Genomic DNA, 17,278 nt, shown 5'->3' on the forward strand with positions numbered 1-17,278 from the left:
TGCTAGATGGAGTGAATGCTCCCCACCTGCCTCACGGAGCACGTGCAGCGAACGACATAGGCTGTAGAGGCGTACGATTCCTTGGAATCCAGCAATTCTAAAGCCCTAACTTAGAATTTTGGTGCATGAGTATTTTGAGGTGCATTTGGAAGGTTCTCCCTAATCCACCTCACCCGCACCAAGGTGGCTACTAGGAAAAGATGATAGAAAAGTAAGTCTTGGCAACGGTGTGGAGAAACTGGGAATGGAAAATGGTACAGCTCCTATGGAAAACAATGTCATGGTTCCTCAACACATTGAAAATAGAATTACCGTATGACGTAGCTGTTCCACTTCTGGGTCTATACTCGGTGTGGTTTATACATACAATGGAATACTATTCAGCCCTCAAAAAGAAGGACATTCTGCCATCTGGTACAACAGAGATGAAGCTTGAGAACAGTCTGATAAGCGAAATAACCCAGTCACAGAAAACCACAAATATTATCTGATGCCACTTTTATGAGGGACCTACACTAGTCAAATCCATCAGGACAGAAAATGGAATGGTTGCCAGGGGCCAGGAGAGGGAGGAGAACGGAGTGTCCTTGCTGAACGGCTACACAGTTTCACAATTACAAGATGAAGAGAATTCTGGGGATTGGTTGCACAATGCTGTGAATATACTTAACACTGCTGAACTGTACAGGTAAAAATAGTTCAGATGGCAAACTTTATGTCTGTGTGTTTGTACCACCATAGCGATAATAATAAAAAAAGTTCCCCCAGTGGACTGAGGTGCATTCACAGAGCAAATACTGTAAAATGTTAATGTGAGACCCTTGCTTGCTGTGCAGATACTCCGCAACTTTGTGTGTTCACGTGCTGTAGCCTTTGTGACTCCTTGCCCAGTTAGGATTTTGCTGGCCACGTTGTATCCTGGCCAGGTTGAGGCAGGCCAGGTCATGATTTTGCCAGAGTTCAAACTAATTGTGCTGTTTTGCAATCTTACACACTCGTTTCAGGTCAGGTACCCCTGGAATTCTGGAATGAGGTCAGTGTGAAACTGGTAACAACAGCAGGTAACAAACAGAGTGAGGCTGTCCCTCCGCGTGTCTCATAGGAGACAGGTGACCAGGGGACAACTTACTGCCTGGAGAAAACCTGAGTGAAGTGTGCCCTGTGTGCAGACAGGCATTAGTGGGGGAGCGGAGGGCTGTGCCCAGGCTAGAAGAGGGGACATTCGGTTAGGAGCACGTCGGCGTGCTCACCCAGCACTGCTCCCATCTCCGCATCGGGCATCGGGCATCGGGCACCGGTCCTTTAGAAAGCTGTGCCCGGCAAGGTGCACGTTACATTTCGTGAGGCTCTGGTAGCCAGATGGAAGTTTCTCCTGGGGAAATCATACTCTCAGCTTTAAATCTTTGCTAACCCAGCAACCTTCTGATCTTTAATTTGGTCCCCCGGGTGGACCTGTCCCTGTCAGGGGGCTGTCTCCTATGTTAGAACCCCCCACCCCCATCCCATCCTGGAGCCAGACCCATCTCCCATTGTAAATTAATAAGTTGGTGTTCTGGCTTTGAAATCAGCCCCTCGGGGATTTAGATAAGCACGAGTCACTCCCCGGCCCGACCAGTTGTTTTTTTTGTTTTTTTGTTTATTTATTTATTTATTTATTTATTTTTCAATATATGAAGTTTATTGTCAAATTGGTTTCCATGCAACACCCAGTGCTCATCCCAAAAGGTGCCCTCCTCAATACCCATCACCCACCCTGCCCTCCCTCCCACCCCCCATCAACCCTCAGTTTGTTCTCAGTTTTTAACAGTCTCTTATGCTTTGGCTCTCTCCCTCTCTAACCTCTTTTTTTTTTTTTTTCCTTCCCCTCCTCCTTGGGTTTCTGTTAAATTTCTCAGGATCCACATAAGAGTGAAAACATATGGTATCTGTCTTTCTCTGTATGGCTTATTTCACTTAGCATCACACTTTCCAGTTCCATCCACGTTGCTACAAAGGGCCATATTTCGTTCTTTCTCATTGCCACGTAGTACTCCATTGTGTATATACACCACAATTTCTTTATCCATTCATCAGTTGATGGACATTTAGGCTCTTTCCATAATTTGGCTATTGTTGAGAGTGCTGCTATAAACATTGGGGTACAAGTGCCCCTATGCATCAGTACTCCTGTATCCCTTGGGTAAATTCCTAGCAGTGCTATTGCTGGGTCATAGGGTAGGTCTATTTTTAATTTTCTGAGGAACCTCCACACTGGTTTCCAGAGTGGCTGCACCAATTTGCATTCCCACCAACAGTGCAAGAGGGTTCCGGTTTCTCCACATCCTCTCCAGCATCTATGGTCTCCTGATTTGTTCATTTTGGCCCCTCTGACTGGCGTGAGGTGATATCTGAGTGTGGTTTTGATTTGTATTTCCCTGATGAGGAGCGACATTGAGCATCTTTTCATGTGCCTGTTGGCCATCCGGATGTCTTCTTGAGAGAAGTGTCTATTCATGTTTTCTGCCCATTTCTTCACTGGGTTATTTGTTTTTCGGGTGTGGAGTTTGGTGAGCTCTTTATAGATTTTGGATACTAGCCCTTTGTCCGATATGTCATTTGCAAATATCTTTTCCCATTCTGTTGGTTGCCTTTTAGTTTTGTTGGTTGTTTCCTTTGCTGTGCAGAAGCTTTTTATCTTCATAAGGTCCCAGTAATTCATTTTTGCTTTTAATTCCATTGCCTTTGGTGATGTGTCGAGTAAGAGATTGCTGAGGTCAGAGAGGTCTTTTCCTGCTTTCTCCTCTAGGGTTTTGATGGTTTCCTGTCTCACATTCAGGTCCTTTATCCATTTTGAGTTTATTTTTGTGAATGGTGTGAGAAAGTGGTCTGGTTTCAACTTTCTGCATGTTGCTGTCCAGTTCTCCCAGCACCATTTGTTAAAGAGACTGTCTTTTTTCCATTGGATGTTCTTTCCTGCTTTGTCAAAGATGAGTTGGCCATACGTTTGTGGGTCTAGTTCTGGGGTTTCTATTCTATTCCATTGGTCTATGTGTCTGTTTTTGTGCCAATACCATGCTGTCTTGATGATGACAGCTTTGTAGTAGAGGCTAAAGTCTGGGATTGTGATGCCTCCTGCTTTGGTCTTCTTCAAAATTACTTTGGCTATTCGGGGCCTTTTGTGGTTCCATATGAATTTTAGGATTGCTTGTTCTAGTTTCGAGAAGAATGCTGGTGCAATTTTGATTGGGATTGCATTGAATGTGTAGATAGCTTTGGGTGGTATTGACATTTTGACAATATTTATTCTTCGAATCCATGAGCAGGGAATGTCTTTCCATTTCTTTATATCTTCTTCAATTACCTTCATAAGCTTTCTATAGTTTTCAGCATACAGATCTTTTACATCTTTGGTTAGATTTATCCCTAGGTATTTTACGCTTCTTGGTGCAATTGTGAATGGGATCAGTTTCTTTATTTGTCTTTCTGTTGCTTCATTGTTAGTGTATAAGAATGCAACTGATTTCTGTACATTGATTTTGTATCCTGCGGCCCGACCAGTTCTGAGTACCTGAGGGAGGGTGTTTGCCAGTCAGTCGCATGGAGGGTGCCTCTGAGCTGTGGTGCTCGATAGGGACTCTGCCTCTACAGCCAGTGGGGCTCCAGCGCTCCCATCTCTGCACCCACCAGGACGCCGGTTTTCGGGGACAGGTGCCGTTTGCGGATCAGTGGACCAGATCATGTGTGCATGGGAAAACAGACTCCCATTGTAGAGGGTATAATGAAACTTCATTTATTTGCACCAATTAGGTTAGGCCTGTCCGATTTCATGGGAAGTATGAATTACAGAGCTTGTTAAAACGTTATCCCTCTCCGATACAGTTAATAACGGAAACTGGGTCTCTTGGTTATCAACTAATAGAGTCTCAGCTTTAAAGAGTAGATGGGAGAGGGGCGCCTGGGTGGCTCAGTCGGTTGAGCGTCCGACTTTGGCTCAGGTCATGATCTCTCAGTTTGTGGGTTCGAGCCCCGCGTTGGGCTCTGTGCTGACAGCTCAGAGCCTGGAGCCTGCTTCTGATTCTGGGTCTTCCTCTCTCTCTGTTCCTCCCCTGCTCGCTCTCGCTCGCTCTCTCTCTCTCTCTCTCAAAAATAAAGATTAAAAAAAATTTTTTTTAAATGAAGAGTAGATGTGAGGGTCTATAATTAATGTATCAATTACTGGCCTCAGTAGACCCCCATTTTCCTGGCAGGTTTAGTGTTTTGGAAAATAATGTGTCAAGAAGCCAGACACCTCATTTTATTTAAACAGTTAATCTGTGGAGGAAGTTACCTTTTTCACTTTATGGTTTAAGGATAGATTTGCACACAGAGCGCCTGGTGGCTCAGTCAGTTAAGCACCTGACTTCGGCTCAGGTCATGCTCTCATGGTTCATGAGTTCGAGCCCCACATCGGGCTCTCTGATGTCAGTGCAGAGCCTGCTTCATACCCCCTGTCCCTCTCTCTTTCTTGGCTCCTCCCCTGCTAGCGCACTCTCTCAAAAATAAACTTTTCAAAAAAAAAAAAAAAAAAAGGATAAACTTGCACATAAAGTGACTTTGTGAAGTCTGGACATTATTCAAGTGAGTATTTAAAGATTCTAATGAGGAGTAACCTGTTAAAGGATCTCTAGTGGTTCAAGAGGAGAGCCAGTGGCCTCTTTGAGTTTCTGGGCTCTGAAGTACATGCTGTGGAGACGGGCCAGATGTTCACAGGTTCCCCACAGGAGAGCGGGGCCCAACCATAACCTCCTGGAAATGACGTCAGGACTCCCTGAGAAGGACCAGAGCCCCAGCAGGGTCACCGCCACAGGCCTGGATCACCCCTCTATCTTGCTTCCGCTCTGAGCTGGGTCACTCTGATTTTAAGTTCTGTAGTTTAGGTAGGTTTACGTAAAGACATACATTACTTACGTGGATGTAAATGGGACCCCTACAAGAAAAGATCATTTTAGTAGAGTGGAATATTTTTCAATATATAATTGAGCTGTCAAAGGTAAGAAAATAAAAAGAATTCTTTGAAAGACAGTCCAAGCGATTAGAAAATTGCACCAGAAATGGGAAGCCTTAGTTTTGTATTCTAAATTTTGAGAGTGATCATTAATTTGATTAGAGAAATCACTTAGAACTCCCATTTCTTTTTTTTAGATTTATTTATTTTGAGAGAGAGAGTGAGCGAGCGAGCAGAGAGGGGGCGGAGATGCTGTCAGTGCAAAGCCCGACAGGGGGTTGGTTCTCATGAATATGAGAGTGTGACCTGAGCCAAAATTAGTAGCCGGACGCTCAGCTGACTGAGCCACCCAGGTGCCCCGAATTCCCATTTCTAAAAAACAAAGCCAGCTACGTAAAATATTACGGAATATTTTAGAATTTGCTGAGGTTTTTCCCAGTTAGCTTAGACTGTCTTTATGTTAGACTTCAGTACAAATAGAAATTTGGTGGCCAATGGCATTTTTTTCAAGGAAGCAGGAATCCTGTATCATACCAGTTGAAAAATATTTTTAGTTATTTGGAATAATACATTGCTTCTCCATTAGATGCACGTACAAAATAGTAACTTGAGCTACAGAGTGATTATAAAACCTCAAGATATTGAGATATACCATTAATTAAAAATGTTTATCAACCATGGTACAGATTATCTTATTTTTTCCCCTATAGTAATTCAGATAATACTCATTTCTAAAGCATGAAGACTAAAAAAATCCTGAGCAAACAATACAGTTTTTATAAAAAAGAAAAAACTCACTCTATTCACATTTCAGTATCAGGGATGTCTTTCCCCTCCGTTTGTCTTTATACAACCTATTTCTGGAATATTTATTTGGTGCTTCCAATAAAGCTTTTAAAAAGCCACCCTGAGTTCTTGCTATAGAGATCATAAAATAAAATTATATTTGCAAATCATTATTCAGAATTCCGACTAATGATGGAGGAAAATGACGATGGTGATGATGAGTCAAACGGGGAAACTGAGCAATTTACTAGTCTGTAAGTGGTGCCTTTATCTCTAATAAAGAGCAGGGTATCATTTGCCAAATGATGTGAGTTGTTAAATTGTAAAAATGGGGGGAAAAATCCTTGTATGTCTGATCCTGGGAAACCGGGAGGGCTTACAAATGGAAAGAGCCTTTAGCATTGGATTTTGCTGTTCTTACATCTTTCTGTTTTTTTAAATTACTTTTTTGTGGTAAAAAAAACCAAAAACACATAAAATTAGCCATTTTAGCCATTTTAAGTGTATGACTTAATGGCCTCGACTACATTCACAGTGTTTCATAACCACCATCACTGCTACCTGTTTCCAAAAGTTTTCATTCCTCCCGAACAGAAAGTCTATTCCCATTAAGCAATGACTTGTCTCCAGCCCCTGGTAACCTCTAATCTGTTTCCGTCTCTGTGACTTTGCCGACTCTAGATATTTTCACTGTTCTTCTATTTTTTTGACCTTGTTTCTTGACTAAATTTGTGTTTAACTTATAACTGTCATAAACTAGGGAGACGGGAATGATGAGCAGGGCAGCCCCACGGAAACCCCACCAAGAAGCAAGCTCTTCCTTGTCCCCACTCTTCCCCAGCCCCTCTCCAGAGACAATGTGGTTCGATTGGAGGCACAGGGTACATGCCCAGACTAGGAGGTTCAGTGAGGGCCCAGAGTATTCCAAGCTGTCATCCTGCTTCTTGGAGGAGAGGGGAAAGTGGCCAGGAGCCTGGTTCACTTCTGGGGATGGACCACCCTGGGTGGCCTTGGAGGTCTGACTTGGTTTGCAGCCTCTGAGTATCAGGTCTCCCCCCAGAGTGAGCGGGGACTAGTTTCTTCAAAGCTGTTCCACACTGGTGTGCCACCTCTGACCAGTGGCCTTTCGGAGCCATGTCCTTGGGACCGGGCTAGGATGTTACAGGGGCCACCGGAATATGGCAGGGCTTCCGTCATAAGTAAGTGCCCGTCCAGCTTCCCGTGCCTCCTGGGTATTGGTAAACTGTCATCATTCTTCCTGGAGCTCAGTTTCCTGAAGGGGACTGCCATTAAACAAGGACACTAGCGGGACTTCACCCGGCTCAGATGTCCATCCTCTAGTTTCTACCCCCACAAGCAGCAGTGGCACGTAAGGTGGTGAAAATTTTAAATCCCATTCACTTAAAGATTGTTCTTGCCACTCTCAGCCCTGGATGTAAGGTTTGGTTCTGTGAATGAGCCTCTTTATGTTTATTTATTGAAGCTCATGATTTTGGTTGACTACGGTGGTTCCAAGTTCTAAGAGGAGTCTAGGCACCTAGTATCCCCAAGGGGAAGGCACGGTGACAGTGCTCCTGGATGTGTCATTTTATTCCTTCCAAGGGCCTATGCGCATCCGAGAAGGAAAAGATATTCTTTGTTCTTTCTAAAGCTGCATGGTTACTTAGTATGTGTTCAGATGCCTTTAGCTAACTTCTTTTTATATTAAAGCAGGAGCTCCCTCTAGCAAGAAGACCCCCTCTGGGGTGCCCGCCCACCTGGTCCCATCCCCAAGGCGCTTGGCAAAGCTGCAGGCGGATGGCCAGTTAACCGAGCATCACCCTGGAATGCAGATTCGTGCACAGGCCCCCGAAAATCAGAGCGCGGCTCCCTCCCAGGACCAAGCGCCGACTCAGGAGGGAGCCGCCCACCACGCGCTCTCTCCCAGCAGCCGCGTCAGTGCCGAGCCTCCCCCGCAGGCCCCCCGAGACTTATCCCCAGACCAGAGGGGAGGGGCTGTTCAACAACCGGATCCTTCTTCACAAATCGTAACTACAAATCTCCCTGAAAACAAGTCTCGGACATCTGAGGTGAAAGCAGGTAACATAGGGCAGGCTTCCATCACTCCTTCCCAAGGGCGCCCTGACCAGGGGCGACACCCTGAGCCGCCTGCAGCGCACAGAACTCCGCCAGACCAGGATGAGGAGTCAGGGGAGGCCGAGGGGACCCTCACTCTCCCTCCGCCATCTGAGGCTCTACAGGAGTCTGACCCAACATCCCTCAGCCCCCAGAGAACCCAGGGTGAGGAAACTGAGTCAGCCAATGTGCCACCCGACGGTGCCCATCATGAGCCTCCGAGAGACCCTTCCCACCCTAACGGGGCCAAAATACCGGGACCACCTCTGGAAGATTCTCGGCAACCTCCAGTGGAGGGATCCCCAAAGGCAGAATTTGTTCGGGTCAGCACTCCTTACCCAGAAGTGCCACATCCTCAGGACTCAACAGATATGGAACAGACCCCGGGCAGGGACAACCCAATGACTTTGCTCCCCAGAAGCCGGCTGGCTCCCACCAGGCTGCCCCAGCCTCGGGTCCTCGCCCCGCTCCAGAGTCGGAGGCCCACACCCAGACTCCTCTCACCCAGCAGGGAGGAAGCTTTCGGAACAGCCTCAGACCAAACCGTGACTCCCTCGTCGAGGCCTCCACTAGCTCAGGAAGGAGACCCCAGTAAACTTCCTCCCATCAGCCCTCCTCATTCCAAACCACCACAAAGTCTGAGTCCCCATCAGGACCACAGTCCTCAGCAAGTCCAGGAAGAAAAGGTCAGGGAGGTGAAACTCCCTCTTATCAGTCCCCCCATCCAGGAGCATGCACCGCAGCCCGTCCCCGATCCCCCCGAGGAAGAGGGGACTCGGGTGGTTAGGCTCCCGCACATTCCCACCCCCTTCTCCGAACAGCAGCTGCCGCACAACACGGGGGCTCACCGTGATTTGAGGCCTGCAAAGGAAAGGCAGGCCCCCAAAGCAGGCCGCTCCTCCAGCAAGAAGATTTCAGATGTGCAGGCCTTACCCCCAAACCAAGAGCCGGTGCAGCAGACAGGAGCTAGGGAAAAAAAACTCCCTATCCAAAGAGAGACAATTAAAGGACCAGGGCATCCGAAAAAGGTACCTCCTAGAAGCCATCAGACAGCCTTGCAGCCAGAATCCCAGAGTAAGCCGACTCCCCCAAAGGTACCCCATCACCCGAACCCTAGCCCTCCTCAGAGTCCTCAGGGGACCCAGAGAAGAAAAGTCAACGCGCCAGAAATTCCTGAGCCACCCCACGCTGAACCATTGCCTGCGGATCCCCAGTTCCAAGAAGAGAAACGGGGAAAGGTGCATTATTCCAGGGAAAAGGCCCGTGCCAGGCTCCCCCCAGATGACCCGGTTCAGAAGGCAGCTGGGTCCAAAAAAGGGCCATCGTTGAAAAAGAATTCTGAAGGATCATCTCAAGGAAATAAAGCCACCCTCAGTGGCAGGCAACTGCACAGGGGTCCTCTCCGGAGTGCAATGTCCTCTGTAGAGTCAAGACCAGATGATTCTGCTCCCAGGGAGCATCCAGGGAGAAGAGAAGAGGTTCATACGAGGGGAAGATTTCAGAAGAGAGAATCGTCTTTGGACTCCCCAGAGCAGGCCCCCACCCAGCAGCCTGTCAGAGAGACCCAAGCCCATCGAAGGCCCAGTCAGACCAGAGAGAGTTCTGTCCAAAGGGATGGTGCCTCCAGGCGGCAAGCCAAGGAGAAACACACCGAGAAACACGGGGGAGCACCCAAGGACGGAAGCTCTGCCGCAGCCCAGAATCAGGTGTCTGCTGAGGAGCCGGGCAGCCGGAAGGGGAGGCTGCGAGCTCGGGGCAGTCAGAGCAGCAAGGTTTAAGCCATCGCCGGAGACACTCTGTCTTTAATGTCGCCAGTGTGGCCACAGGAAGGAAACCTATGGCCAGGGCTCTGTGAGTCTGTACCCCAGCTTCCCTCTGCAGCCCCCAGTAAGCGTGGGGATGGGCTCCAGCACCGTCCCAGCCACTGGGTTCTTAGTCTGTGCGTTTCTGTGCCTTTCCTGTGGCTTGCCGTTGTAGTCCGGAAGGGCAGCCCCTAGAGTGGGATCCACCGGCCAGTCGTGTCCCTGTGCCAGCTGGAGAGCTGGTCCTGAAGGTTAGGGTCAGCCGGGAGCCCTTGTGTCTACACTCGTATGAACTCCAATGTGCGTGCCGACTCTGGCTGAAGCAATGTCGTGTGGCCGTTACGTTTTGTGTTACTCATTAGGAAACTTCACTTCTAGACGAGAACATTCTCGCATGCCGCTTGCATATTCGAGGGGTCCGGGAGCTCCGAGAAAGGGAGCCTTCGCAGTTTCTGGGTCTTTGTCACTTCCGCCAAGATTCCAAACCCACAGTTTATTTGTGAGCATCTTCGAAAGGGCAGCGGGGCAAGTTCTTTACGCATATGACACCGTGATTGATGAGAGCTTCAGATTTGCTTGGCTTGTGTTACCTGAAACTTACTTTTGCTTGAAATGTATTTCAAAATGAATACCTTCCTTCTCTCCCTGAACAGGAACCTCATGTAAATTAGCCCCTGCCTTCATTATGCCAAACCACCCGGTTGAATCAGTTTAAAGGGTTCCTGGGGAGAAGATTCAGGGGAATCCCTTTTTCTTTAAGGACTCATACCATCGGCAAGGGACAGGAATCCAGCCTGAGCCAGCTTACGGGAAGCTACTGGAAGGGAGTGGAATATCTCCTACCAGCAGACCGTGGGGAGAACGGAGGTGCACCAGAGCCTCCGAGTGGGGACAAGTTCTCGAAAAACCCGGACTCCTGTCATCTCCGGTATTTTCTGTCGCCGACTGGACTCTCGTCATTTCTCATTTCTGTTTCATGGCTGGGAACATAGCTGCCAATACCTTTCAAATTTTACATCTGGTTTTACATCTGGCAGCTCCCACTACTAGAAAAGGATTAATTTACATGTTCCTTAATCCTGAAATTTAAAAAAAAATTCAGCGAAAGACAGATGGGCCTGGCTTGAATTAAATTAAATATTCTTAATCTACTCTGGCCAGAGACAGGGTCACATACATGTAACCATCAGGCACTCCCGCCCCCGTCAGGTATACGGAGACTACATTCCCAGAAGACGGTAATTGCGACCAAAGCAGCCAACCCAAGGTTTAGCTCCTAAAAAGTTGCAAAGATATTTAATGAGTGCTTACTATGTGTGTAGCAGCATCCTAAACTGTGTTTGGCATCCTGTATTTAGAAAATACAAAAATTTGAGGACTAAATGCCTGTAGAAATGGTTCTTACCATATACACGAGGTACGTGTCCACACTGTTGTATGCACGCCAAATATTATTTCAAGTCCAGGAGAGGACATTGATATTTTTAAAATCCAGGATGCAGAAATCCTCTTGGAAAAGCCTCTGTTATACCAATAATTACCGTTTGATTTATCTGGTTTGTCAAAGATGACAGTAATAAGGAATTTTTTTTTTTTTTTATTTATTTTTTTTTTTTTTAAATTTTTTTTTTTTCAACGTTTTTTATTTATTTTTGGGACAGAGAGAGACAGAGCATGAACGGGGGAGGGGCAGAGAGAGAGGGAGACACAGAATCGGAATCAGGCTCCAGGCTCTGAGCCATCAGCCCAGAGCCTGATGCGGGGCTCGAACTCACGGACTGCGAGATCGTGACCTGGCTGAAGTCGGACGCTTAACCGACTGCGCCACCCAGGCGCCCCAATAAGGAATTTTTTTTAACATGTCATAACTTTTATTTAGTTCAGTTATCCAAAACGTTGATTGAGCATCTACTATGTGCCAGACACTATGATAGTTGCTAGACATAGTGGGATGATAAGGACACTTCAAGGAGCTCTTTTGTCAAAGGAGACCTAAGAGGGTCGATTACAACACCATGTGATCAGGACACTAGGAGGCCTCGCAGCATGCTGGGCTAGGTTTAGGGTCCAATAGACAGGCAAATCCATTTATTAACTTTTCCAGAATGTCATAAGGTTATCAAGAAAGGACACTGGATTCAGCCTGGGATGTGAGAATTGGATCAGAAAACACTTCCAAGAGGAGGTCCTCTTTCAGCTAAGTCATCAAGGTTGCAAAATTAGACTGATGGGACAGAGTGATGGTTTCTTAGAAGAGGGAACAGCGTGTGCTTAAGCATGGTGGTAAGAGCAGGCACAGTGTTTCTTATAAGGACCTGGATGTCAGGAGAGCGGTAGGTATTGGTAGATCCAAAGGGCATTTTGCGGTATGCTAACGAGCTTGGAAACTTGATCTTCTAACGAGGGGGAACCATTGAATAGTTAAATTTTTATCTTAGAGGCATGTGTCTAGACTTGGTATAGAGGATAAATTTAAGGTAGTCAATACAGAGGGTAGGAAGCACGGCTGGGAAGCTATTGCAATAGTCCTAACAGGGTGGTAAGGGCCTGAAATAAGGCACTGTGGCAGGAATGGACAGATTGAGGAAGTATTTGGATTGGACCCAGGAGGAGGACAGATGGTAAAAGGGAGGTAGAAAAAAAGGATAATTACCCCTTTTTTAATGAGCTGTGAGTGGGGCATTTCAGAGACACCCACCAATACCTCACTTAGGTGAGAACTTGAGAAAAATACTAGGTTTCCTCCTTGGGCAACTGGTTCTGAGGCTCCTTAAACATTTGGGGTTGCATTTTTTTTTCTTATTTGTTTTTAATCTTTATTTATTTTTGAGAGCGAGACAGAGTGTGAGCAGGGGAGGAGCAGAGAGAGAGGGAGACACAGAATCGGAAGCAGGCTCCAGGCTCCGAGCTGTCAGCACAGAGCCCGACACAGGGCTCCAACTCACGAATCGTGAGATCATAATCTGAGCCGAAGTCGGACGTTCAACCGACTGAGCCACCCAGGCACCCCTGGGATTGCATTTTTATTAGTGTTCTAAAGGGAAATGAGAAGCCAACTTTCCCTTTGTTTGACTTACAGGAAGCCCTAGCTCCCTTCGCGGGGTTCATGATGGTTTAAGTTTTGTGTTTTGTTAGTATATAAAAGTGTCCCCAGTTCTGTGCAGCTGGGCAGCATTGCATTTGTAGTCCGAGGAAGGGAGTCAAAAAGATCATCAACTCCTCCATGGTGAATGTTTTTTACTGCGTGTATTGACTTTCTCAGTGTAATGGAAAACTCTGGTTTTTAGTTGTCTAAGAATTGTCATGTTCCGTCTACATTTACAGAGCTCGTATCACATCTATTTGCTATATTCCTCGGCAAAATGATCTCTATGGGAAAACAAAAGCCTCGCAAGCATTAGTCACTATTAGCTAATACAATCTTTAGCTTTTTCAGGGAAGTCTGGCACCTAGTATATTCAGATCAACAGAGATAATAGTTCTATTGGGCATAAGAACCGTCTGCGAATATGTAAGGAACTAAATCAGTTATTTTCAAGCCTCAAAAGAGAATTGGGCAAAGGGTATGATTGGGTAGTTCCGAAAAGAGGAAAGAAAAATGGCCAAAATATATGTCAAAAAGTATATAACTTCCACTCCTTCTAGAAGTTCCAACAAAATTTTGGGGGAATACCAAACTGGCAAAGATGGAAAGCAAATTAATGCCTGTTCTTGGTGAAGTACAGGGTAAACACACTTTCCATATCATCACGGAGAAAGTAAATGGGTGCAACTTTTAGGGGGGCCGTTTTACAATATCTGTCAGAGCCTTTAATTTTTTTTAATGTTTATTTTTGAGAGAGAGAGACAGCGTGTGAATGGGGGATGGGTAGAGAGAGGGAGACACAGAATCTGAAGCAGGCTGCAGGCTCTGAGCTGTCAGCACAGAGCCTGATGCAGGGCCCAAACTTGCAAACTATGAGATCATGACCTGAGCCAAAGTCGGGACACTTAACCAATTGAGCCACCCCGGCGCCCCTCAGAGCCTTTAAATTTTGACTGTCTTTAACTTCGTAATTCTAATCTAAGACTTACCATGGGGAAGAAATTGATGTAGAAGCATCGTTAATGTCTTTATAATGAGATCTGGAAATAGTCTTTATACTAAAATCTGGAAATAGTCTAGTCATTTGAGATTTGTAAAAATAAGTTATGGGGAAAAGTTCTGGAATAGCCTTATGCGAGGATGCTATTTGCCATCATAATCATGTTGTAGAAGAATATAGAGAAGAGTTCAATATTTGTTCCAAAATTACAGAGAAAGCAGGTTAAGGAGGTATAGCCAGTATGGTTCCACTTGTTAGCTCTGGGTTGTTGGATTAGTGGTCATCTTTATTTTCTCATTTATGCTGTTTACTATTTTCTAAATTGTCTATGAACCTGTGTTTATTCGGAAAAGGTTATATAGAATTAAATTCACACATATGAAAATTTGTCATGTGAAAGAGCAACCTTATGTTCTATTTCAATCTGGCGTAATGAAGAACTTTCTAGAAGTTAGAAGTCATGCGCAAAGGAACAAACAGGCTTTCTCTAGAACTTACAGGCTCTGTGCTGGGAATTGTACAGGAAGCCTCCGTATGTTGGTTGATTAGTTGCACTGGATAAAATCTAAGGTTCCCTTTTTGATATGATCCATTTACTACAACTGGCTCTTCTGGCTGGCTCTGAAGAACCCAGCAGTCTCTCTTATTGAATACGGGGCTTACTACTAGGAAATCACACACAGTTAGTACTCATTAGAACAGTGGCTTTCAAACTTTCAGATCCAAAATCCATAACCGGGAATAGATTTTACAATATCATGACCTACACGCAGACGCACGTAGGAGACAGAAGTATAAAACATCCTCACTACAGTGATACACCCTGATATTTTCTGTTCTCCTCAGTCTTCACTTTTCAAACTGCTGGTCATACGTAACCTACTAAATAGATTCTATATTCAGGCTGCATCCTGCACTTTGAAAACCCTGAGGTCTCTGGAGCTCTGCTCCGCTGCTGTTCCTGGAGGCTGTTGACCAGATGCTTCCCCGTGAAGTGGGATGGGTTGACGTGATTTCTGCGGAATTCTCTCTGGGACAATAGCAAGGATCCAGTGTATTGGCAGTTTTGGTCTTTGTCAGTAGTAGGCCCCAGAGAAAATGTATCCAAACTTCACGTGCAAAAAAATAAATTCTTAGGTAAAGTTTAAAAAAAAAAAAAAAAAAAAACCTCCAAAAAAATCTCGATCAATAGTGTTTTCTGCACTAAGTACTTAGTTGACTCCCTTTCCTTTTGCTCCCTGAAAAAATGACTTTTTGCTCCCTGAAATCATCTTGTTAACATAAAAGATGCCCCGAATTCCACTTTAGATAATTGCACTATTTATATACTACCTAGCACAATGTGTTCATAAATGAATTTAATTAATAGCTTAGTTCAATGTGAAAGACATAATTCTGGAAATCACTTTTCTTTATTGACCAGACATTCAGAAAAGAGGAGAAAAGCCTAACCATTTCTTTGTGTTGATGATAGATCAATGATGTCAGACCACCAAATCTGGTTTTGAGAGTGCAGGAAAGATAAGCAAAAGCTGGAGGCCTTTTTTTTTTTAAGTTTGTAACCTTAGGAATTCATAAATTGACACTAGCAGTCAATCGTTGGAAATTCCAGCACTAATACAATCTAGCGTTGTGACCTTGGGCAAGTTACAAAGTTCTCACGTAGGGACAGTAACACTACCTACCTCAAGATTATTGTGGGGATTGAATGAGTTCATATATTGAAAACCAACGTCTGGCACATAGTAAGAGCACAGCCTTAGTATGAGTGTCAGTGTTAACATGGAAGCAGGAAGAACATTTTAAATAGCATTTTATCATGAATTGGATTTAACAACACTGGTCAAAGTAGGCAGAAATATTTGGCAAAAAGGATGGTCTTCTCTGAAAATCCTTTAAAAAAAAAAAAAAACTTTAAACAACCTTGATCGAATTAAGGAGCTTAAACAGAATTAGAATAATATTGGGAAGAAGCAAAATGTAACTGAGATCAAGAGATTCATGGGCGTTAACACGCAGCTTGGAGAAGTGAGTTTAGGGAAACACCAGCTCTGAGCTTATTATGAAATTTACTTGTGATACGCACATGAAACACTTTTCAGAGCACCTGGCCCATCGTACATGCTCAATAAATGTTTTTTTTTTTTTCGTATCAGATATGAACTTTAAAAAAAAAAACTTTATTGTCAAATTAGCTTCCATACAACACCCACTGCTAATAAATGTTATCTATTATCTTTACTATTGTTATTTCCTTATTGGTAAAATCAAAGCCATTTATATTCTATGTTTCAGTCTGGTTAGACAGTAAATGCTGTCACGTTATTTGACTCAGAAATGGACTACCAGACTGTAGGCGTTTTGTTTGCCTTTTGTAGTGGGTTGAGACAAAGACTGACTTCTACAAGCTACTGCATCCAAAGACCTTCAGTTTCCATGGACAAAGAAAAGTAAAGTGAAGAAACCCCTCCCCCCCAAAAAAAGTCTTTCCTAGAGGAATTGACCAATGAAGTAACATCTTTGAAAGAGTTGTTCTTCAAGGATGAGCCTTCAGGAAGTACCTCACACTTAACAGGAGCTGGAGCGTGGAGTTGGGTGGAAGTCCCATCACCAGCCTCCTCATCAAACATCATACTTAAAGGAGAAGAAGCTTTCGTGTGTATTCAAGCTCCCTGAAGGTTTCTTTCCTATTTCCTGATTCTCCTTCCTCTTGCCCAAACGCTATACACATGCAGATCTTATGTATCATGTTTCCACTCTTGAAACTTACCACAATAAACTCATCCAATAAAAACAAAAACAAAAAAAACCCCTGGGGCACCTGGGTGGCTCAGTCGGTTGAGCACCCGACTTCAGCTCAGGTCATGATCTTGCTGTCCGTGGGTTCAAGCCCCGCGTCAGGCTCTGTGCTGACAGCTCGGAGCCTGGAGCCTGTTTCGGATTCTGTGTCTCCCTCTCCCTCCCCCTCCCCCACTCATGCTCTGTCTGTCTCTCGCTCTCTGTCAAAAATAAGTAAACATTAAAAAAACTAAAAAAAACCAACCCTGAAATTCAGGGTACTATTGTCCTATGTTTTATTTTAACTTTATTTACTTACCTTTAAGTAAGCTCTACACCCAACGTGGAGCTCAAAACCTTGAGATCAAGAGTTCCATGCTCTTCCCACTGAGCCAGCCAGGCACCCCAGTTTTATGTTCTAATCAGGACATTCTAAATACAGGATGCAAGTACTATGTCCATTAGTTCAGCTGTACTGAGGAGGTTTGAAAGTGTGAAGTTCAATGTAAGGAAACATTTTATTTTTTTCCTCGTTCTCTCTGGGTGAGAATACACATTCACCTACTTTGCTTTGTCCTGATACAGAAGCCGTTCCCTGTTTAAGTCACTGATTATTCCTTTGATTGGAAACTGAAGAAAAGAGCACTTGACTGTTAGAATATCTTAATAAGTGTATTCATTTTACATGAACATTATTACTCTACTTCCTTAGACTGGGGTGGTAGCTTCCTACTATAAAACCTTATTTT

At 44.9% G+C, this 17,278-nt stretch overlaps 1 protein-coding gene across 4 annotated transcripts in view; it reads left to right on the forward strand.

Moving 5' to 3' along the window:
• The window catches only part of LRGUK (leucine rich repeats and guanylate kinase domain containing), a 108,981-nt gene that overhangs the window by 62,487 nt on the left and 29,216 nt on the right, over positions 1-17,278 (forward strand). Inside the window, exon 16 of one of the 4 annotated variants that reach the window (XM_078439238.2) lies at positions 7,460-11,251. The exons of the other annotated variants lie outside the window; for them this stretch is intronic. Coding sequence (XP_078295364.2) covers positions 7,460-9,642 — 2,183 coding nt within the window. The 3' untranslated portion in view covers positions 9,643-11,251. Of the gene's footprint in view, positions 1-7,459; positions 11,252-17,278 lie in introns of those variants that run through there. 4 annotated transcript variants of the gene reach the window in all.

This window comes from Panthera onca, chromosome A2, assembly GCF_046562875.1.
Source record: "Panthera onca isolate mPanOnc1 chromosome A2, mPanOnc1 haplotype 2, whole genome shotgun sequence".
NCBI classification, from domain to species: domain Eukaryota; kingdom Metazoa; phylum Chordata; class Mammalia; order Carnivora; family Felidae; genus Panthera; species Panthera onca.